Below are 24,201 nucleotides of genomic sequence, written 5' to 3' on the forward strand. Positions count from 1 at the left end.
TTCACTGCCACCAACCAAGTAATAATAAGGAAACCAGGGAGAGACTACTTGGGAAATCTCAGCCCCAAAACTAAAAACCAGGACACAAACATTGACCAAAACCAGGTTAATAAAAAGAAAAAGAGAGAACCTTTTTTATTACAACAATATTTCTGTTGCAAGCCTCATGACTAGATGGAAGAGTCACAAAGTAAAACACACGGGGAGTTTTCACTGTGGGCCTAGAACTTAGTTACAAGGGGAGTAAAAGAACGTTTCTAAAAAGTGCACAGACATCAGATCCCACTTCCCAAACCATAAAACAATAAAGCCGAAAGAACTCATCTAAACTTTACCCTACTTACAGAAGATTGGAGGGCCTGTTCTTGAAGGGAGATATTCTGTGTCTCTCTCCCTCATGGCTGGAAAGAAGAAGCAAAAAGACAGAGAACAGAAGAAGGAGGAGCCAAAATTCAATTTTTACCTACATTCCTATACGACAATCCCACCTGGCTAAGGAGGTTAACCCATTTGCCCCCAGGCTGCTGGCTAACCCTCATGATTACGACAGCATGGAAGCCAGGGAGTTCCAGGGAGCACAGAGAGGACAATGGAGGCCAGTGTGCTGCTGGAACGGGGGCAGCCTTGGATGGAGAAGGAGCGTATGAAAAGGACATCAGAATGTGATGGAGACTGAACCAACTGAGGAACAAACACGCATGGTTCTTTCCCCAGAGAAATGCTGGACGTTATGTTACTGTCATTCAACTCCAACAGAGAGAAACACACAGGCTGCAGCTCTGTGGCTCGGAGGGGAAAGAGACTCCAGGAAAGAGTTCAAACACACTGAGAGCAAATACACGTCCCAGCGCTGCCCACCTGTCTGTGTTCATGCCACTCCCTGACCTGTAACCATCAGGGCTGCCCACCTCCCTTTGCACACACCTGGACTTCACCACAACCTGTTACACTACCTGCCGATCCACGAAGCCCCCGCCCCCTCCAACCCCTACCTTCCAGTACCTACCAGTGACCCTCCCTCACTCAGGACAAAACCTACAGGCCCCACAGCGACAGCTCGCACAAATACCTTCCCGGACTAGGTTAAGCTCAGTGTCTCCCTGTAACAAGGAAAAGGGGGAGATCTGTGTGAACTGCCTTTCTGTGGGGGGGGGAGAGGGGGGAAGGGAAACCAAGCATCAGCTGAGGCCATGCAGAGATGGAGAGAGGGACAGGCCTGGGGGTGGGAAGAGAGGATGTGCAGAGCAAAAGGCCCAGCATGACAATGACACAAACCCCTCCCATCCCGCAGGCTGTCAGAAACCCAGGCACACTTTCCTGAGGCTGCTTTCCTTGGCAGCCAATTGCTGACTTTGCCAGGAGGCTGCAGCGGGATGATTCAGGGAAGCAGGGATATTCTGGAGGAAGGAACGTGTCACAGAGTGTCTGCCCCAGTGCGGTCTACATGGTGGTAGTGTCTGAGACACCCCTAGGAGGCCTGGCTACACCTCTTTGCTCTGTGTATTAGGCCAGAAGTCCTTTGCCCCATTTCAGGAATGCACCACACTGCACACTGTTTACTGAATATCCCCCCTTGTCACTCCACGCACACTCTCTATGCACTCCTGGACCTCCCCAAGGAAGGTTTCACCCGCCTGATTTCCTCAGAAAGAGGAACAGGCTTTTATTTCTGCAGCCTTTTGCTATTTCTCATCCTCCCCAGACTCAGAGATGCAGCAGCACAGAGAGAAGAGACAACTCTCCCCGCTGCCACCCACAAAAAAAATTGTTATTCTGATGGTTTTCCACCTCTCAGCTTGTGAGTTTGAGATTTCAGGAACACTCCTGTCAGATCTTCACTCCTAACAAGCTCAGCCATCCAAAGGAGGCCAGAGAACGACCCCCTCTGAAGTCAATGGCATTACTCAGGACCTGGATTTAATCCCCTATATTTAGATTATGGGGGAATTGCTGAGCTAGTTGCAAGTTTTCTCCTTGATCTCGATGGGACCAGAATCATTCTTTGTGATTGATTTTTATCTCCCAGCTGTGAAAATCATCTTCGCAGCTCCTGCTACAGAGACTGCTCTTCTGTAGGGTGCTCGAGGAGTCCAAAGGAAATGCTACATTAATGTGGCATTTTTGAGACTGGCTCTGAAGGACAGGGATTCCAAAATTCATGGGCTCTACTCATGCTCACAGAGAGGCCATTTTCAATCTGGAGTACCCCCGTGAAGGCAGAATGACAGAGCAGAGTCTGGCCAGTGTGTGACCTATTCTTTCTTTGAATCATATAGTAACTCACTTACCTCCTGAGGAGACTTTGGCTGCACTTCCCAACAGGCAGCGCAAGTGCTGAATAGGAAAACTTGAGTGAAACAGACGAAAATCAGCAGACGGTAAAAAGGAAGCTGGTGAGCCAGATAGAAGGACATAGAAAGAGACAAGGAACAAATGTGAAAAAACAGATACATATGTCTCAACTATTCCCAATAATTTTTAGCTTCAGTTTTACCAGGTAACCTAACTGGTAAACTAAACAGCTTTCAGAAAAAGGATACTCACCAACAACTTGCAGAAAGAGGAAACTCTCAGCTAAGAGAGGCAGTCCACTTACAGTGACAGAGCGGCAGACCCCTATTCATCAGTGCATGAATCTCTCATCTGACACGTGCTGTGTTTGACTACCACCTTTATAAATCCCCTGCACAGTGCTAGAGGACACACAGGCTGTCCTGGACTCTCAAACAATTCCCAGAGCCCCGTGAGCAGCTTGAGGAGTAGAAAACAGACCCTGGGGAACTTCAGCATGTGAGACTCTCTGGGGAACAGAGAAATGATTTGTTGATACCTTGTCTGCAGATTGTCTGGACAATCTGAATCTTGCAGAATCAATAGGGTGATCCAGAACTAGGGAAACCCAGAAGGAAAAAGGAAGAGCCAAGATTAAGATGCAGTAATTTGTCTCCCACATTTCCATGTTGCTGCCCAACATTTAGAGCATGACCATCTTCTCCCCATATCCCACCTGAATTCCTGGGAGCGCGAGCTACAATGGAGCTGCTTTTGCACATCCTTGTTTCGACAATGCAGTCATAACCACTCCCCTGTGACCAAAGGCACCCCAGGTTGACACTGCTTAGTCCAAACTGCCCCCCCAATGCTATATCGTAGGGGGTTTCATGTTAACCCCCATTTGAATGGAAATGTGCTTTTGGTTATGACTAATCATAAGTGGAATATATTTACGTGAAACAGGGCAAGTGACCAATCATTTAAGAACCTGTCATTGCCTGAGTGTACATGTTCTACAAGAAGAGTCACTGGGAGCAGGGGATGGGGGTGTAGGATTAAGGCAGGGGTTTGGAAGGAGTGGGAGGCCTGAGGAGAGGGAGGAGGGTTAGAGAAGAGGGTGAAAGTGGACATCAGCTTCTTCCTATGAGTGGGACATGCACCCTGACCTTGGACTTCTCACTGTGGCTGCGGGGGGGGGTTGTGTATCCTGCCTCTTGTCTTGCCCAAGGAGGTCAGCTAAGCCAGGCCCATTAGGTGGGAGGTGGCTGCACAGACCAGTCGTGAGGCAATCAAGCTGGAAGGACCCATGGTGCTGGTGTGTGGGCTGGAGCTCCTCTGGGAGTTGGCAGGGCTCTCCCACCCCCAGGGATCTTTTTCTTGGCTCCCCTACACCCACTCTGGCACTGTGTCCAAGGGCTGTTGCAGGAGAGGTGGGTGTTGCAGGGGTGCACTTACCTAGTCCAGTGGCCGGCAAGACGGCATGCTCCAGCCGCAGCTGCCCACTCCCTTGGTGGAGATGTTCCCCCCATGATCAACCTGCACTATGGCTCTGCCTCCTCTCAACTCCCTCCCTTTCCATGTGATCCTGAACCACCAGACTCCAGGCACATCCCAATTTCCTGGCACAACCCAACCCTGACTTTGCTTTAGGTTTGGAGAAGCAGAAGCTGTACGTCAAAGTCGGTGGCCCTCGTTCTTGTGCTTTTGGAGGAGTCCTTCAATTAACAGTCTCACAGACGCGTGGACGGATGGACTCACCGACAGAGAAGGAAACCAAAAAAGAAAAAAACTGCAGAGTCCTCTGTGAAAAGGCTTGGTGGTAGCAAAAAGTTTCCCCCACCTTCATCCACTGTTTTCTGGGCCTGCAGTTTGCCTGACATGGATGCCAAACCGCTCTGGGATTCTTATATTATTCACAGGGATTCCAAATTTTAAGTAAATTTAATAGTAAGAAAGGGAGAAATTATAAAGAGTCTCCTCCTCAGGGTCACCAAAGTGAACCTGATTTTTTTCAGTCCAAAAGGCAGACCTCAAAGCAGACACTGGCTTCAGAAAGCCATAGGGAGCTCTTTTGAGACTGACAATGCCCTGCAGCCTGTGTTACCCGGTCACTGTCATAGCCTCTCTGCGAGGTCATCACTTCCCTACCAGCTTTGTCCAATAAGCTGATGTCCTGCCAAAGGCCCTTGTGTTATCGCTGCCAAAATTACAGCTAATGTTCAGCTCCACACCATCACTTCCACTGCTAGTTTGGAGGAACCAGGAGCAATGACAGAAAGGGAATTGACTCCCACAACACACTTGTGTATCTGTTTTAGTATACATACACACAATGGAACTTCACTAGGGCTGTACAAGTGAGCCTTAATTAGATGTTGCCTGATGTCTAAAGACCTGGACTATACCCATTTCTTTGTTTGTATTCGAAAAATTGTGAACAGGGATGTATTAATTTCTTTACTTCTATGGAAATAGTTCTCCCAGCACAGCTTCCGTTCTGTGCACAGTTGTATCAGCATGGCAATGCTTTACACTGATATAGCGTATTCCCCTAATTCTAATACCATAAAGCAGCTTTCTAGTGGTATGGCTGTGTCCATACCAGGGGACTAGACCCTTGAGCTGTGCAAGAACTGTTAAAAAAGCCCAACTTTCCAGTGCAGGTTTCTCAAACTCCATTGCACCACATCACTTTTCTGACAAGCACATGTCATTGTACCTCGTCCTCCCTCTGACAATATATAGCATGACATGACCCAGGAGGAGGGATTGATGCCAGAGCCCATCCACTCCTCACGTTCCTGTATCGATGGGCAAAGCCCAAGAGCCACAGCTCCAAGGGAGGAGGACCAAAGTTTAACCCTCGAGTCAAACTCAAAAGAGACACCATCTACAGCAAACCCTGAGGGACCTCTGAGATTCCCACTGCTCTGCTGCCAGTCCTACCTGGTCTTTGTCATGGGCTCTGTGGGAGGTCACAGCCTCCCATCCTACTTTGACCAATAAGCTTGATGTCTTGCCCTGACCAGCGGCTTTGCATGTTTGATCTGGTCCCCTGTATCATGCCCGCTATGCTCCCTGCTGCATACGGCATAGCAGCAGGCAAACCATAAAAACATCAGATGCTGCACAGCATGCCACACACAAGCTTTCATAAATGTTGTCATGATCATGAGCGTTACCCAGCAGCCTGTGAGTAAAAGGATTAACCTCCTTAGCCAGGTGGGGTTGGCCTACAGGAATGTAGGTATGAATTGAATTTTGGCTCTTCCCTCTTCTGTTCTCTGTCTTTTCTTTTTGTTTTTTTCTTCCCAGCCATGTGGGAGAGAAACACAGAATATCTCCCTCCAAGAACAGGCCCTCCAATCATCTGTAAGTAGGGTAAAGATTAGATAAATCCGTTAGGCTTTATTGTTTTATGGTTTGGGAAGTGGGATCTGATGTCTGTGCACTTTTTAGAAATTACTAAAACTTTTAGCGATTACTAAAATTACTAAAATTTACTCTCCTTGTAACTAAGTTCTAGGCCCACGGTGAAAACTCCCCATGTTACTTTGTGACTCTTCCATCTAGTCATGAGGCTTGCAACAGAAATATTGCCGTAATAATAAAAGTTCTCTCTTTTTTCCTTTTATTAACCTGGTATTGGTTAATCTTTGTGTCCTGGTTTTTACTTTTGGGGCTGAGATTTCCCACGTAGTCTCTCCCTGGTTTCCTTACTATTACTTGGGTGGTGGCAGCGAATTTTATCCCCAAATTCTAAGGGTTTTTAGGATTTTGGGAGGGGAGTTTATACCCAAACCTGGTAGATGAGGTTTTGAAGGTACTTTTGCTGGCCCCCACTTCTGCATTTATCTTGCTCGAGTGGGGAAGGAGCCATGACAGATGTGTAGCCTTTAAGAACATGAGCCCATGAGATCATCTAATCTGTCCCCACCTCATCCATACCACAGGTCTCCTGTATGAGGTAGAAACAAATTTAGGACCAAAGCACTCTCCAGACAAACATCCTTCTTGGAAGTCATTAGGAGAAACCACCCCTATCCTTGGTAGTTTGGTGAAAAATGATGCAGTGAAGGGAAGAGCGAGCACCCCAAGGCCACACTTCTCAGTCTGTATCATAGCACACATGCTGAAAAGACAGGTACTAAGGTTGTACACACGGCCTGAATTCTGTTTTTTCCCTAATGGTAGAGTCCTGTGCGACACATAGTCCTCTGGATGTCCAGAACTATTTTGGGTCAGGATGCATTGCTTTATTTATTTCTACCTAAAGAATTGTCCCAGGACAGCTTCTGTTGTGTGTACGGTTATATCTTTATGAAAGTATCTTACACCAAGGTATAGCTTCTTCACCAACTGCACTAACATAAAGACCTTTCTGCCAATTTGATTGTGTCCATACTAACGGGATTTTTACCCCTTGTATTCTGCAAGTAGAACTCGAACAGGAGAACTTTCTCGTGTCAACAAGACCCATCTCCAGAACTCTGAGGGACACTTAGACTGAATTAAAGAACAAACAAACAAATAAACAAAAATCTGATTTTTTGTTAATATGGTAGAGAGATTGCCTCCCTCCACACAAATGACACAGATACTTGGCCCTCAGATACTCCATTGGTACTTGTGGTCCGATGTCACTGGTGTGATGTCCTGCCCTCTTTCTGCTCCTCTGCTCTCTGATTTGCTCACCTTGATAATAATTTTTTTCTGATTTGTCAATCTTGATGACTATGTTTGGTTTTCTGTGCTTTAAATATTGAATCTGTTCTGGTGTGGCGATGATCTCAACAGCTGGGTCTGTCCCACAAAAGCTCATCACCCAATAAATTATTTTGTTAGTCTTCAAAGTGCTTCTGGACTGCCTGTTTGTTTTGATGGTACAGAGACTAACATGGCTATCTCTCTGTTACTGTTCTGTCAAATGTTCGTCACTGAGCTGGGCTCTGCACTTCCAGCTGGCTGAGTAGGCCACTAGAGCACCCCCAATAAACATACAATCAGATAAGAGAAGCCATATTTCTCTGTGAAACAAAGAATGGTCTCTAACTTCCCAGATCAGATGCCTGCAAGTCTTGAAGAACAAGAGTTGTCCCTGAAAATGGACCATCTCACTCAATGCTGGAACTTTCAAGTGGAGTACACCAAGGATCGGTTCTAGGAGCAGTATTGTTCAATATCTTTATTAATTGCCTGGATGAGGGGACGGATTGCACCCTCAGCAAATCTGGAGATCACATTAAGCTGGGGTGTCAGCTAGATACACCGGAGGGTAGCAATAGGGCCCAGAGTGACGGAGACAAATTGGAGGATTGGACTAAAAGAACTTTGATGTGGCTCAACAAAGGAGAAGTGCAGAGTTCTATAATTGCGATGGAAGGATCCCAAGCACTGTTACAGGCTGGGGACCAACTGGCTAAATAGCAGTGCAGAAGAAAAGGACCTGGGGAGTACAGTGGATGAGAGGCTGGATGTTAGTCAACAGTGGGCCCTTGTACCCAAGAAGGCTAAAAGCGTATTGGGGTGCATTAGGAGAAGCATTTCCAGTAGATCCAATTATTCCCCTGTACTCAGCACTGGTGAGGCTACATCTGGTCTATTCTACACTAGCCCCCTTCTTTTGGAAGCGGCATGGTAATGAGCAAAGTTGGAAGATGCGAATGAGGTGCTGCCATGAATATGGTTCTGGGAAAAGAGGGCTTTCAAACTCCGGTGGTGGGGGGTCTTTTCAAAAGGTCTCCATCCACATGGGTGTTGTGTTATTTGAAAGCAGTGCTTTCAAATCGTGTGTGGTCACCGTTATGCAAATGAGGTACTGCATATTCATGGAGCGCCTCATTAGCATCTTCCCGACTTGCTCATTACTATCCCCCTTCTGAAAGGAAGGGACTATTGGAGACATAGCCCTGAAGTGGTGTGTCCAGTTTTGCGCCCGCTCCCAGTACAGAAAGGATGGGGACTCATTGGACAAGGTTCAGTGCAGGACAATGGAAATGATTAAGGGTCTGGAGCACATGACCTATGTGGAGAGGCTGAGAGATTTGGGTTTCTTTAGTTTGCAGAAATGAAGACTAAGGAGCGATTTGATAGCAGCCTTCAACTTCCTCAAAGTGGGCCCTAAAGAGGATGGGGAGAGAGAGGCTGTTCTCAGCAGTGGCAGACGGCAGAACAAGGAGCAATGGTCTGAAGCTAAAGAAGGAGAGGGATAGGTTGGATATTAGGAAAAACTCTTTCACCAGGAGGGTGGTAAAGCACTGGAATGTGTTACCAAGATAGGTGTTGGAATCTCCATACTTAGAGGTTTTTAAGTCCCAGTTTGACCTAGGCCTGGCTGGAATGATTTAGTTGGGGTTAATCCTGCTTTAAGCAGGGGGCTGGACTAGATAACCTCCTGAGGTCCTTTCCAGCCCTAGAATTCTATGATTTCTACTGCTCCATAGGCCAGATGTGGACAGACCCTCATAGATACATCATTATACAAACATGCCAGGGTGACACACATTACCAGCCATCAGGCAGGTGGATGGACAGACAGTCAGACACATTGTCTCCAATACATAGTAGATAGATGAAGCCATCCTGGGTCATCACAGTTGTCCTGCTAGCCCAATAATCTGTCCTCTGACAGTGGCCAAAGCCAGATGGCTCTGAGGGAATGAGCAGAGCAGGTCACTGTCAATGAACTAGCTCCTGTCACCCTTTGCCAGATTCCAGCAAACAGGCTGGGGACATCTCAGAGTACGTTTTTGCAATCTCACCCTTCCTGGATAATAGCCACTGTTGGACTTGTCTTCTGTGAACTTATCAAGTTTTTCGAACTCTGTTATATTCTTACCCTGCACAACATGGACTGGCCGAGTTCTCAAGGTTTACCCTGGTTTGTTACGAATTACTTCCTTTTGTTCATTTTAGAACTGCTGACTATTAATTTCATTTGGTGACCCCCAGTTTCTGTGTTATGACGAAAAGCAGCTCATCCTTTCTTGTCTAGCTTTCCATGAGTCATGATTTTCTAGATCTCTCCTATATCCCCACTTCCTTTCCCTTCCTTTTCATTTCCCTTCCCTTTCCTTCCCTTCCCATATAATCGCCGCTGTTGGGACTATCCTCTGTGAATTTATCTTGTTGTAACTGAACTCTTAGGAGAGACTGACCTTCCAGTTATACATCCACTCTGGATCCCAAAAAGGGATCCTGGCAAATATCTTTGTTTCCAGGATCATGCATTTGACCTCCACAGGATGACACTGATGTGCATTTCAGAATCTGATGAAATAGGTCATGCCACTTCCTGGGCGGTATGAAGCAGAACGCAGCCAAGATTGGATGAAAATTGTTCTTTTTCCATATTTTGTGGCTGTATTGGCACACACAGTGCAACTAACAGTGCATTACACTCAGAAAAAAATGTCATCTACCATTGGGAGGCTGAACTCTGCAAGTCTCAGTTTGCCATTGCTATCTGAGCCCCTGCTTTCGCCTAATCATTTCTTCACTCCTGGGGGACACTTTTAGGATGAAGTCCTCTGGAACCTGTTTTCTGCACTGCCCACTGCTCCCAGAACTCAGGAAGTTGTCTGGGAGTCCTGGCCAACCCGAAAGCCACAGGGACTGTGCAGAGGAAAGATAAATGTTGTTTCGCAGCATGCTAAGGTTCAGATAGATGAGATTCATTCACTGAATTCACGGCTCTTCTGTCCTGTACCAGGAATGTTACTTCCTCTTTGGCTTGAGGAGAGCTTTGGTGAGTGGCTTTGCTCTGCATTACAGTTAGTGGAAAGGGTTCAAGTCAGTATGTGCCAGTTCAGAAATTCTCCACCTCTGGAACTATTCAGAATATTTGTGTTTTCAGATCAGTTCCTTATTTCTTATTATTTCTTTCTACTTGTCTCAGTTGCTTCCTTATGTTGGGAAGAGAGGCTTTTCCTCCCCTTCAGTCTAGTTTTGCAATTCAGCAGCTTCTCTGCCCACTTAAGAATGACAGCGACAGTGTCAGCACCTTTTCCTCTTAGGAAGAGTGATCTCATTCAGAACAAGGGAGAACAAATGCAAGAGCTACTGATCACAATGGTGCGGAGTCCTGAGACAGGGATGACCAGTGAATAGGCCTTGCACCTAATGTACAGACCAAAGATGCGGAAGAAGGGCTCATGAGATAGGGGATGTCTTCGACTGTAAGAGAAAGTAGAGCAACCACCTCCCTTTGCTCCTCTGGTTTGCAACCCCACTGCAGCCTCATGGCAATGCCAGCAATTGCCGACACAGAAAAGGAGACTCATTAAGGGGTGCTTGAACTTGTACCAGGCTGCAGTATGGGAGGGAACAAGGGAGCTGTACACTGCAAAGCAGGAAGTGCTGGGGTTTGTGAGGAAGGCTTAGGGTGTACAGGGATAGTCAAGTTTGCCTGACAGTATGGGGGCAGGGAGCAGCATGTGGACGGGCTGATAGTGCTGCTGAAATTCATTTGTACTTTGAATGGTTGGCAAATGCTGGAACCTTTCCTGCCCCTCCTCCCCCCCTGTATGTTGGCTGAGTCTGTTTGCCCTGGAAAGCCACAGCTGCATCTGAGCTGTTATGATCTCAACTCAGAGCAACAAGAAGCCCTGTGGCACTTTATAGACTAACAGATATTTTGGAGCCTGAGCTTTTGTGGGCAAAGACCCGCTTCATCAGATGCATGAGTGGGCAGAGGTTCATGCATTTGGCGAAGCGGGTCTTTGCCTACGAAAGCTTATGCTCCAAAATATCTTTTTATCTCTAAGGTGCTGCAAGACTTTTTGTTGTTCTCGAAGCTACAGACTGACACGGCTACCTCTCTGATACTTGATCTCAGCTCAATTGTGTTTCCATCTGTTTATGATATGGTTGTTCGATAACTTCAGGCTTCTCACCAGTGGAAAGAGCCATTGATCTCTGCATCACACTGCATCCCATATTCTTCATGGATATATCATTGTATGGCTGTAGCACACTTATGCTACATTTTAAGCAAGGTGTGTCATGTAAGATGTCGTTGTGATTTTCTGAATCAGATTCTCTGTTTCTTATGTGTGTGTCTTCTCTGAAGTTATAAATATTGACTATGTAGCTATATTTCAAAGGTAGTTACACCTGAGTAACGCCTACTAGGCAAGATGTTTTCCATCTACATATGTGACTGGGATACAGCTCGGAGTAGTGCTCAACCCAGCACTCCATCTGTTTGGCTTTGTCAGCAATGACTTCACCAGATTTGGCTTTCAGAGGTGCCATCTTGTTCTGGGTGGGTCCTAATGCCTTCTTCATACCCTCGTACATTCCTCTGAGATTACCAAAGTCAGAACAGGTCTGGATGCTGCTGCATAGCTGGAGCCAGTGGTTGTTGACACAGCGCCTGGCTGTCTCCTGTACTGTTCTTCTGGCTGCTCTAAGTGCTTGCTGGGTACTCTGGCTCGGTGAGCGTTTGTACTCCAGGAGTGCAGCGCACTTCTTTTCAATGACTGGAATCATTTCATCAGAGTTAGCTTCGAACCAGTCGTTCGTGTTTCTAGATCTTCTTCCAAACACCGACAAGGCCGTGTTGTAAACTGTATCCCTCAGATGTTGCCATTTGGATGTCACATCAGCGCCCCCAGGGCCGCTGCGCAGATTTTCCTGGAGGGTGTCTCTGAACTTTTCAGCTTTCTCTGAGTTTGCCATCTTTCTGGCATCAATGAGGGGCCTTCCAGCAGGTTTACAGCAGTACAGCTTCTTGGGCCTCAGCTTGAACTGGGAGCAAACTAGCGAGTGATCTGTATCACAGTCAGCACTATGATAGCTGCGTGTCAGAAGGACGTTTTTGAGGTTATTACGCCAAGTGATGACCACATCTAGTTGATGCCAGTGCTTTGAGCGTGGGTATCTCCACGACACTCTGTGCTGGGGCTTTGTTTGAAAGAATGTGTTTGTGATGCACAGATTGTGGTATGTGCACAGTTCAAGGAGATGCTGCCCATTGTCATTCATTTTCCCACACCAAAGTGTCCTAACTCGTCCAGACTCAGCAAGAGAGTGTGGAATAACAACAAGCTGTACACTCACACCAAAATGCAACTCTACAGAGCCTGCATCCTCAGCACCCTCCTTTATGGCAGCGAGACTTGGACCCTGTATGCCCGCCAGGAAAACAGGCTGAACATCTTCCACTTGCGCTGCCTCAGGCGCATCCTTAGAATATTATGGAAGGACAGAGTGACCAACACCACCATACTCAAGCAAGCTGGAATCCCAACCATGCACACCCTCCTCAGGATATTACCATGATGGGCTGTCAACACCTGCGTTCACTTTGGAAGCTGTAGAAGCAGCAGTGCCCCTCAAACTACCCAGCTACCCAGCTGATGTGTCCCCTTTTTCATTGCTTTGCCAGTGCTTTAGCCTCTCCGGGTGCTATTAACACCCAGCATGACAGCAGAAAGTACCGCACACCCAAGCTGACCTACCAGATGGCTTCCCTATGTCTCCCACATCAGACATCAGCCAATTTTCCATCTTCCAAGGCTCACAGCTGCCTCCCACTGGAATTTAAACCAAAAATGACATTTTCTTGCATGATACATGCATCTGTGCAATGGAAGCTAACAAATAGTGTTCACATTGCCCTCAGTGTTAGAAGAATACAAAACCAGCCAGTGCTAGCCAAGCTGAGATTTTCCCCAGCCAATTCACTTGCCCTGGTTGTGTTAAAGAAACAAATTAACTACCAGGAACCAGTGAAAAACAAGAGGCTTTAGGGCACTGAGTCCTGAGCACCTCACCTCCCCGCCCCCCAAAACACAACAGAAAAACAAAAACAAACAAACAGAACAAAAAAGACAACCCTCAGAAAAACAACAAAAACACGAAACCTTGGGACAAGCAAACAGGATCTAATTTGGTGTGAAGCAAGCTGAATGTTGGTCTATTTTAGGCTGAAGAGACATCATTGTTACTGCTCCCAGCGGAGAGGTTACCTGGCTGAGCTTTGGTCCTCCTCTCCTGCTCAGCATCTCTGTTGTCTCGCGGTTGGCAGGAGAGATCATGTGGGAGGAATCAAACTCCCCAGCCTCAAGGACATTGCCCTTGACTATCACCCAGACTGCTCACATCAAACCTGGAAATGGGTTGGACCCTAAGTCTCATTGTGATCCCTTAGCAGAGGGACTAAGATGGCCCCATCTCAGAAGCTCTCTCCACACAAGCTGCTCCCCCGACGCCCTGATCACAACGTCTTGTACCTTTTCAACCAACATACAATTCCATACTCAGGTAGGTAAGGAAAAGAACAAGAAAGGAAAAGGTAGAGGGAAAGAGCACACCCTGTTCTGTGGGCACAGTGACTCCACAAGCAGATGTCTCTGGTATGCACAAAATGTTAACTGTCTGTTCCTGGCATTCCCCAGCTCTCTCCCCTCGGCCCTGTAGTGAGTCAAACCCCTACTCTGGTGGTGGGTTAAAACGTCAGGCTCCAAGGCATAGGGTCCCTTTCCCTGGTAGCTGCCCTTAGATGCAGTTCATGTCCTGCCCTCTGAAACCAAGGTTCAAGGCCCTTCTGTCAGGTGACGTCTCCCTACACTGGCTCTGTGGCCAGATCCCTCCCTGTTCTCCCCAGCTGCTCATCACTTGCACGTTCTCTGTTACGTGTGGCAGAGACAGCAGACACTATGCAGGTTCCAGCCCCACAGCTCCCTGCTGGAAGTGTTCCTGGCTCCCTGTTGGTGTAGCTCGTTTGTGCCACTCTTCTTCCAGATGTGCTTTGCTCCTGCTCCACCTCCCCAGCTCCACCCAGGCACCGCTTCCCTGCCTCCCCCCGAGGTCTGCCTCCTGGGTGAATGCTGCTACTCCACCTCCCATCCAACTCTGCCCGCTGAGTGTCCCTGGTCCCTCTGGTTCTGGCTGGGGTTGCCAGATATTTCCTGCATGAAGAGCCAAATTCACTTCAAATCATCTAAAAAGAGACCAATCACTTTGTTTTCAAATCAGGGTTTTCTTAACTTTCTCTTTCTTCTGTGTTACTGCACAAAATTCTTTATTCCTTCCACACTTCAGGGGGACACACAAACCTTTCACCCATTCATAGGGCTCAAGATGCAACTGTGTTAATACAAACACCTCCCCGCTACCCCTTCGTAGGGCTCACGGTGTAATTTCCTGCACATCTGCAGGATCTGTTTTACTGAAAAAGCCTGACATAGTTATATTCTTATTCTCTGTTTATTGACAGTTACCAAGCAAATAGAGTAATGCTAAGTGCTCAGAGTCATACTCACAAATCCTGAGGAAGGCAGGCAGACTTCTGTGCCAGGCAAAGTCAGTCTCTCTGGATGCTAGTTCTTGCATTACACATTCATCAGAGGAATTCTGGCAGCTCTGGTGTTAGGCTGTGTCCTGGAGGTGAGTTCTTCTCCCATGGCTGCTTCTTCTTCTCCTTCCTGGTAGTCCTTTCCCTTTCTTCTTTCTCTTCCTTACTGGACTCAAGTATATGTAGTGAAACCTTAGTTGTGCCTTGATCAATTATCTGATCTGAAGAAGTGGGTCTGTCCTATGACAGCTCATTGCCTAATAAAGAATATCGTTAGTCTACAAGGTTCTATAGGTCTACTTTTCTTGCTTTTTGAAGACAAAGACGAAGACAACTAACTCTCCGAGGCTAATTGAAAGCCATTAGCGGTACTTCTAACCCAGTTGTGGGTCGGGAGGGTGGCTCAAAATAAAACTGACGAAATATAGTGTTAAATGTACGCTGCAAACAGACCTAAATATGCACAGTACCGGAACAACAATAGATCACATTATTTACTTTTTATTGCATTCAGTGATCGTAGTCAGTGTTCACATTTCCTCCTGAATTAGCTTGATAAACTTAGTATTTATTTGGTTTATCCCCAGGCTTTCATGAAGAATGGGATGTAAAAATAAAAAAGGTATATTTGGTTCAACAAAACCCTCAACATATGATATATAAATTCAGCAGTTTATCGTCTTTCTTTGGCTATGTGAAAAGGTGGCTTTTTTCATCAAACTGACCAAAACCCCTCTTCACACGCTAATAACAGAGAAAGCTGCAGTGACTTCTGGAAGCCTTGAAGTTACAGACAGAATGAGTGACAGGGCGTTTCGGGACAGGGGCGAAAGGGTGAAAATGAAGGAGGTCAAGAGATGAGCAAAAGGAGGGGAATCAGCAATGGGGAGAACTGGACTTGGTGATGGAGTGGTAAGACGTTAGGTGTGAGGAGTTTCTCAGATTGTGAACTTCAACAATGCTGAATTCAAGCAAACCACTGATTAACTGAGGGTCCCAGTGATCATCTCCTGCAGGTGTATTTGCCAACTTTGTCATAAAGCTCTTTCATATGGAACCCATAAATGATAGGATTGAGCATGGGGGGAAGAAGGAGATAGACGTTGGCCAAGATGACATGAATATGGGGAGCAATGCCTTGACCGAAGCGGTGTGTTAAGCTGGTAAAGAAGCCAGGAATAAAACTGGTGAGCATCACACAGATGTGAACTGTGCAGGTGTTGAGGGCTTTCCAACTGGGTTTATTGGAAGAGATTCTAAAGACAGCCTTGATGATAAAACCATAGGACAGAAAAATGAGTGTCCGGTCTAATGCAACTACTACAATTGTCACCACCAAACTGTACACACTGCTGACTCTTATCTCCCCGCACGACAGCTTTGCCACAGCCATGTGCTCACAATGAGTTTGGGCGATCATGCGGTTGGCACAGAATGGCTGCCTGCTCAGAAGCAGGGGAAGGGGCAGTATTAACACAGCAGATCTCAACAAACCTACAAACCCTAACTTAACTATTCGTGCATTGGTGAGGAAAGTTGTGTATCTAAGAGGGTTGCAAATGGCAACATAGCGATCAAAGGACATTAACACAAAGATGGCTGACTGTGTAAAAGAAAGCATGTGAAGGAAGAACATCTGGGTGAGGCAACCATCTGCAGTAATGTCTTTCAAATCGAACCAAAATATGCACAGTGCCTTCGGCATGAAAAAGTTAGTTATGCAAATGTCCGTGAGTGCCAGCATGAAGATCAGCAAGTACATTGGCTTGTGCAGCGTCTGATCTTTTCCCACAACAAACAAAAGAGTCACATTTCCCAACAGGCAGGTAAAGTAGGAAAAAGAAAAAGGGATGGAAATCCAGAGGTGGAAATATTCCAGACCAGGGATTCCCATAAGGATGAATGTTGATGTGTTAGTAAATGTGAGATGGAAAGCTGCCATCGGGTGGTTTGTGCGTTGATTGAGCTCAAAAATATTCTCGGTGCCTTTGAAGAGAAAGAGAAAACAGCAAGGAGGGTTATATACTTTAAACAATAATTACAAAAGTACATATTCTATAGTTATTAAGAATGTAGAAAGCATGGTGGGCAGTCAGATGGCAAATATTCACGATGGTACCAGATGATTTAAATCATACACAATCCCAAAGTTGTCCTCAGAGGAATTTAACCAAAACAGGTAAATGGGCACCATGATGGCAGATGAACATCAAGTATGCCAAAGTGTATGCTCACCACAGGGAAAAGCTTGAACTCCAGAAATGCCTAAAAAGGGTCTAATTTTAATGTGTGAACTAAGGAGAGAGACCTCAGCATCAGGACTCACAGTACTAGTATAACCTGCTCATAGATCCATGAGAAATGAGATATGGAATCATTCTGACAATTTAATGCCATGAGATCAGTCACTATGTCACCCTTGTCTGGCCTCCTCTATGTGCCAGTGGTCACCCTCCTCACACAGGATATTCCAGAACTACAGAGTTTCAGAAAATGCAATGGGAATGATCAAGGATGTGGGAAAACCCTCGTTTGGAGAACGGTTGAAAACATGGGAATTGCTACCTTACAAAGGAAATTAACAAGAGGAGATATGAGAAATTTTTATAAAAGATTGACTGGTAGAGAGTAGATAGCGGGTGTGTCCTTCCAGTCTCATAACACAAGATCAAGGGGGCATTCAATTAAAATCAACTATGGAAAATTCAAAAGGAAAAATAAAAAAAGAAAACTTTTTTCACTCATGACTTAAGTGATCAATGAAGCCATTCAGGGCACTCGGAATTGAGGTCATTATCGAAGCAAGAAGCTGGATGGGTCTGGATATTTTCACAGTTTGTGAGACTGTCCACTTGCAATAAATACAGCCAAAAAATAATTTGGAAAGCCTGGACACCCATGTGTTACAGAGCAAAAGGCAATCACTCTTTGTTTGTTTCGGGCATTAGGGTGACAGCCTCATCACTGTCAAATCAAACATAACATATCCATCTATTTCTGGAGCTTTTACACCTTTTTCTGGAACATCAAGGGCTGTCACCACCAGAGAAAGAAAACTGGACTTGATGATTCATTGTTGTGGTTCTATGTTGGAAAGGAGCAAAGTTTCCCTCACGAAAATGAATATAATCATGACAAGCTATGACGTTGTGCTCATAAGAATGAGGAGTCGGGTTCTTGTTATATAGGGCTACAGATATGCATCTCTCTTACCTCCCGTTTTTTATGAGACTTTCTTGCAGATATTCAGCTTTACCTGGAAGCAAGTTAGAGGTTGTTAACTGTCAAATGAAGTAATACAAAATCATCTCAGAGTCGTTGCCATGTTCGTCTGTAGCTTCAATGAGAAGAAGCAGTCCTGTAGCACCTTAAAGACTAACAAATACGTCAGGTATCATCTTTCATGTGTATGACCCATTTCTCCAGATGAGTGGAGTGGACACTTGGGCTACGTCCACACGTCAAGATAAATTGGACTTTATTAAAATTGATTTTACAATGCCAGGTTTTCTGAATTCAGTTTTGAGTATCTTCACTTCCCACAGGCTCCCAATAAATTTGATACATTGCTTCCATACTGGAAACCCCAAACATGGACTGTTGCAGCCATGCCTTTCAGGAACCTATCCCACAGTTCTCTCAGCCCCACATTCTGAGCCACGATCAGCAGTGTTGTCAGTTTCCTGGGTCCCGCAGCTTGGGGGACTGGGGAAACCGACTGCGCAGCAACCTTGATCAATTTCCCAGCTCCTGATAGTACAGTGAACCCTTCATTTAATGGACTAAAAGTGCTGTCCATTCTTCCACATAGTCCCTTAAATGTGTGGGTTTACTGCCCATCCCCACAGGCTCCCCCAGCCCTAGTATAATCCCAACTTCCCCCAAAAATACAACCTCCCAAAAACATAACCCCAAAAAATCACTCAAAACACCCCCCACCTCCAAATAAATCCTCTCCAAAAAACCCAAACCCCTGCCACTCACTAGCTCCTGTAGAAGAGTTGCCGGAGCCTGCTGGCTGGGGCAACGTGGTTGCAGATGGCCAAGGGTGCCTGCAGGGAGGGTTTCTGTCCATGGGCATCTGGCCCTGCATGGCTTGAGCCGCTCAGCTGTGGGGTGCCTGGCCCCCGCCACAGGAGTGCAGCAACCTGGTCAGTTTCCCAAACCCCTTTAGCAGGGAGCTCGCAGCCAGGTGCAGCACACAGAGCTTTGTGTTAGAAATGGAAGACGCTTCTGGAGGCTAATAAATTCGGTTTTAAGATGTGGTGCTTCCACACTGGCCTTTAATTAAACTTCTACATTCAAACTTCATGCTGTACCCATCAGGTACCTGCGGTTTTGTAATCTCGAGATTTGTTCATCCTAAATCAAACTAACGGTAATTCAGTGAAGACAATCACCTGCTAATATCAAGCTAAATGACTTAAATTTGAATTTATCTCATTTTGAAGACACAGCCTCAGAGTCCAGGACCAGCTGGTGAAGTAATTTAAGTAAAGTAGGATGGTCCCATTCCTGAGAACATCAAAGGTGAGGGAATTTCCATTGCAATCAATAAGATAGTTGAGATCTTTCAAGAAAATACTCACCAGCAGCAACATACTATACAAAAATTGCATAAATTATTTCAAGATCACTTATTTCAAATTTTCTGCTGTGCAAATGAGACTGAGACTGAAGCTTGAAATAAGTGCCTGTTTTGAAAGTTCTGCTATCCCTTTCGCAACAAGAGGCGTAGTGGAATGAGAATACGGCACTCAAAATAGCATGTGTTACACAACAGCAAAGTTATTTCAAAATAACTTCTGTTAGTTCAGAATAACCTTGATGTGTAGATATAGCCATTGAAATAACATCTCTAAAAAGACTCTGTGGTGCCACATAACACAACCATCAGTTATTCTTACTACAGACGAAATATCTGAAGTTTCATAATGGCAATGGTTGGAAACAAAACAAGATACAGTCTGTGACACCAGAACTGCATTTCCGTGACTAGCCACAGCAAATATAACCTGAGACAGCCGAAAGACACTTAGAGACAGGAAATCGTAGAGTCCTAGGACTGGAAGGGACCTCAGGAGATCATCTAGTCCAGCCCCCTGCTTCAAGCAGGATCAACCCCTACTAAGTCATCCCAGCCAGGACCTTGTCAAGCCAGGACTTGAAAACTTCTAGGGATGGAGAATCCACCACCTCTCTAGACAATGCATTCCAGTGCTTCACCAACCTCTTAGTGAAGTAGGTTTTGCTAATATCCAACCTTCACCTCTCCCTCTTTAGCTTTTGACCATTGCTCCTTGTTCGGCCATCTGACGCCACTGAGAACAGTTTCTCACCCTCCTCTTTAGGGCTCCCCTTCAGGAAGTTGAAGGCTGCTATTCAATCACCCCTAAATGTCGAGTGTTAGTCTTGGACCAAAACTCAGGACTAAAAAAGCCCTCAGCATTGCAGACAACATCCTCCCTGTAAAGTTAAACCTGGCTCACCGCACTCATGAACTTCAGAGATACTTTCCTGCCCCTGTAAATCTCACTCCCTGTCACACAATCCTCACAATTGGTGACTTGTTCCTGTGGTTCCCCCACCCACACACTACCGAATCCTGTCAAACTGTGTTACCCCACCCCCGCTGGACCCCATAGTGGGAGCTCACATAAACACCACCTCCCTGCAGTGCACCCAGTGTCTGACTGCAGTGGAGAGAGAAGGGGGATCAAAGGGAAGGTCAGCACTAGCAGCTCCAGCAGTGCAGCGGGGAGGATGGGACCAGACCCTGAAGGAGGTTGCAGAAGGAGATTAAAGGAGCGGCAACTAGCTTTTCCTCAGAACGGCGCTGCACCGCCAGGTGTGGCAGCCCGGCAGAAATCCAGATCTTCCTTCCCAAGGACTTCTTTCATCATCGGCAATGACTGACATTACCACAAAGCTGCAATGAGGTTGTCCATGGGAGGAGGGAAGGTCTGGATGACAGTGTAAGGGGCGATCTCCTGCAGCGTGCTCTGCACTGAGTTACAGTCTGAATCACGCCTGGCCCCGGAGGACGTGGTACATCTCCTTTGTCTGTGAACTAGGCAGGATTTCCATTTCCTAGCCACCTCAGTTTCAGGAATCTCATCTGCGCCATCATGAGGTGGGTTGTGCGGGTCTCCTTCCCTACATTCACACAAACTACCTTCCTGAACCTCACCTGGCTGGATTTCCAACACTGCCTCATCTCCCTCAACCAGAAATATATTTTTCTTTTCTTCGCTTCAGTCATCCTTGGCTTCTCCAGAACCAGAGATGCAGAGGGACAGAGAGAGCAGACCCCCTCCCTCCCTGTAAACACCATGTTATCCTGCTTGTTCTGAACCTCCAAACCTGTGAGTTGCACATTTCAGCTACTCTCCTCTTACTTCTTCTTCAGTTCAAATGAGTTCACCCATACTCAGAGGCTACAGGACAACTCCACCTGAAGTCCCTGGTGGCTAATGGTTGATGTAAATCAGGCCATTTATTTAAGTTGCAACAGGTGGATTTTGAGTGAAGTCTTGTCCATGGTGCAAGTTACTGAATTGGAAAACTTAAGTAAACCGGAGGATAAATCTGCACAGCCTGAAAAAGGAGTTGTCTTGAGAAACAGAATGACAAATCAGGAGAGAAGCAACTGATCTTAAATGCACTTATTTGCCTATACTATTACCAATATCTTTGTAGTTCTAATTGTATCAGCTAAAGCCACTTATATTTCTGATTATACTAAATAGAACAAGTGACCCTGCCATGACCTTAACCCTGGAGCTATTCCTGCACCTTTCTCACGGTCATTTATGCAGAAACAGGGAACTCACTCAAATCTGCAGAGATGGGAAATCTCCTTAGTGCAACGAGAAGGCAGCTCCCTGAAATCTGTGCCTGAATCTCACATGTGTGCTGGACAAAGCTTTTTATGTATCCCTCTACTGTCCCTGTGGACTCTCTGGTTCACCAGCATATTTGCACAGTCACAATTATCTCATGTCTTTAATTGGTGGGAAGAGCAGAAAATACACCCTGGGGAACTCCAGCTTGGGATTCTCTCCTAGGAGTGAAGAGAGGATTCGCCAACAATGGGGCTCAGATTGTCATGGCAAACTCAATCTTACCATCTGTTCTACCTCGCAATTGACAAGGGATTCCTTCTCTTACTGTCATGCACTGCCATCGGCACTATGTGTGGCAACATATGGGACAAAAGCCATTTTCAATTGATTGTAGCAGTGTATGGCTGCATATTGTCCATGAAATGTGTAAACTTTGCACACGATGTAATAATGGCACAGAATTTATTACACTTACTGATGGAGTTTACAATTAACTATTTGAAGTAGTTACATACAAGTTAATTTACCTTGATCGCATAAAAGTAGCATACAAGTACAAGTATACCTAAGCTAACACAATACTCATACTCTCTCCTGGTGGACGTGAGGAGTTGACGGGCCAGCCTCACTCCAAAGGTAGTGAGCTGTAAGACCATGTTCAACTGGAAGAACTTTTAAAACACCAATACTAGTAAAATAAAATGAACAGGAAATTGGGAGAGACCAAGGAAAAGAAGGAAGATGCAGAACCTCTCGGTGGTGGGTGGGGTGTTAAAGGTTGCCCTCTGTTACTCATCTACTCATGAGCTCATCTACCTCATCCACCTGATCTGGTGATCCATAGCAGACACCAAACACAACATCAGCTCTGTTGCTTCCACCTCTAAGCTTCACTGAAAGACTCTCAAGTGTCTTTTCTCCCTTTATATACTGGAGCTCTGAGCAATCATGCTGCTGTCTTACATGAGGCACCACTCCTACTTTTCTCTCAGGCCTGCCCTTCCTGGACCATTTATCACCTTCGATGACAGTGGTCCAGTTACGTGTGTCATCCTACCAAGCCTCCATTATTCCAATCACCTCATACTTCTTTGACTGTGCCAGGGCCACTAACTCTTTCTGTTTGTTTCCCAGGTTTCTAGTAGTTGTGCACAAACACCTTAGGTAATTAGCTGATTCCTGCAGCCTGTTGTGGGGGGGAGGGGCAGTGCTTTGTGGCCTGCCCCCAGTGTCCAGCTGCCTCCCCCTCTGTCAGGCACTGGCCCATGGGGATGGTGCTTTGGGGTCTACCCCAGCCTCTAGTGGCCCCCTCCATTCTGCATCCTATTTAGTTGGGTGCTCCAGGATTTAGCCTGACTCCAGGGACTGTTCCCCACCTCCAGTGCCCCCATGCAGCCTATAGGCTGTCTAGGGGTGGAACAAGGTCTGAAGGCTGCCACACACCTCAGCAGGTCTCTCCCGCCATTGCCTGAAGGCTGTTGAAGAGGGGATGAGGATCTGGGAACTGTCCTCTATCCCCAGTGGCCCCCATTTTTCCTGCAAGTTGTTGGGAGGCAGGCTCTGGGAGCTTCCCCCAGCCTCCAGTGGGCTCCCCCTGTACCACAGCCTGTGCACTGTTTGGGAGGGGACCCTGGCTATGGCCTGTAGGCTGTCCAGAGAGGAACCAGTCTCAAGGTGCTGCCTCTCTCAGCTGTCCCCCTTGGCCTGCAGGCTGTCCAGGGGGAAGTCAAGCTCTGCAAGGCTGCCTCCCTCCGGCAGCCTCCTGCAATGTGTAGGCAGCCTTAGGTGGACCAAGCTCAAGAGGGCTGTCTGAGAAGGGCACAATCCAGGAACCAGCCTCCATGATCTGCAGGCCATCTGGGGGGCAAGGTCTGTGGGCTGGCCCTCTCTCCAGCCATTCCCCTACCAGCAATACCCCCCACACAAGTCTGCAGGTTGTCCATGTAGGGCTAAGTTACAGGGGTTGCCCCCTACCATTAGCTGTAGGCTGTCTGGGGGGAGGTCTTCGGTGGGCTGCCCCTCTCCTGTGGCCAACACATTGCCTGCAGTCTCTCCTGAAGGGCCGCACATTGGGCCACTGTCCTGCTGTGGCCTAAAAATTTTTTGGGGGGGAGGCTCCAGGGAGATGATCCACCTTCCAGCTATAGTCCATGGTCTGTGGGATGTCTGGGGGAGCTATGTTCCTGGGGATGCTCCCCATCCAGCTGTCCACACAACAGCCTTCCCTTCCATGGGCTTCAGGCTGTCTGGGTGGAGAAAAGTTCTGGGGACTTTCCCCAGCTTGCAACACCCCCTCCTATGGTCTTCAGCTTGTCTTGAGGGTGCCCACTCCATCAGCCCATTCTGCAGCCTCTAGCCTCTTAATGGCGGTGGGGCTGGCTCTGAATTTGGGACATTGGAGCTACTTACATGGTCTTTGCAGCAGGTAGGATGGCAGAGCCCCAGCCCTGGTAGTCTCTCCTTTGGTTTTGCAGATGCCCCCAGTGGCCACTCTCAGTATCACATCCCTCCTGTCTGTGCCGTGCCCTTTCTTCTCCCTCTGACCTCTCTCTGCATATTCTGGAATACAGCCCCTTCCCAGCACTTCCTGTTTTCCAGGCACAACCAAACCCTGACCTTGGTTTATGTTGGGGTAAGAGGAAGCTGTGTAACAAAATTTTATAACTGCAGCTCTTATGGTTTAAGAGGAGTTCTTGAACAAACATAACACTGACAGACAGACAGACAGAAACACAGGCAAGCAGGCAGACAGACAGACAAACTCTAAAATATGTATATAGA

The 24,201-nt window shown here is 46.7% G+C and overlaps 1 protein-coding gene across 1 annotated transcript; it reads right to left on the reverse strand.

Moving 5' to 3' along the window:
* Positions 1-15,578: 15,578 nt before the first annotated feature.
* Positions 15,579-16,517, reverse strand: LOC142002789 (olfactory receptor 52D1-like). Its single transcript, XM_074979198.1, has one exon. The coding sequence runs from the start codon at positions 16,515-16,517 to the stop codon at positions 15,579-15,581; it is 939 nt and encodes a 312-aa protein (XP_074835299.1).
* Positions 16,518-24,201: the final 7,684 nt, after the last annotated feature.

This window comes from Carettochelys insculpta, chromosome 1 (assembly GCF_033958435.1).
Source record: "Carettochelys insculpta isolate YL-2023 chromosome 1, ASM3395843v1, whole genome shotgun sequence".
NCBI classification, from domain to species: Eukaryota; Metazoa; Chordata; order Testudines; family Carettochelyidae; genus Carettochelys; species Carettochelys insculpta.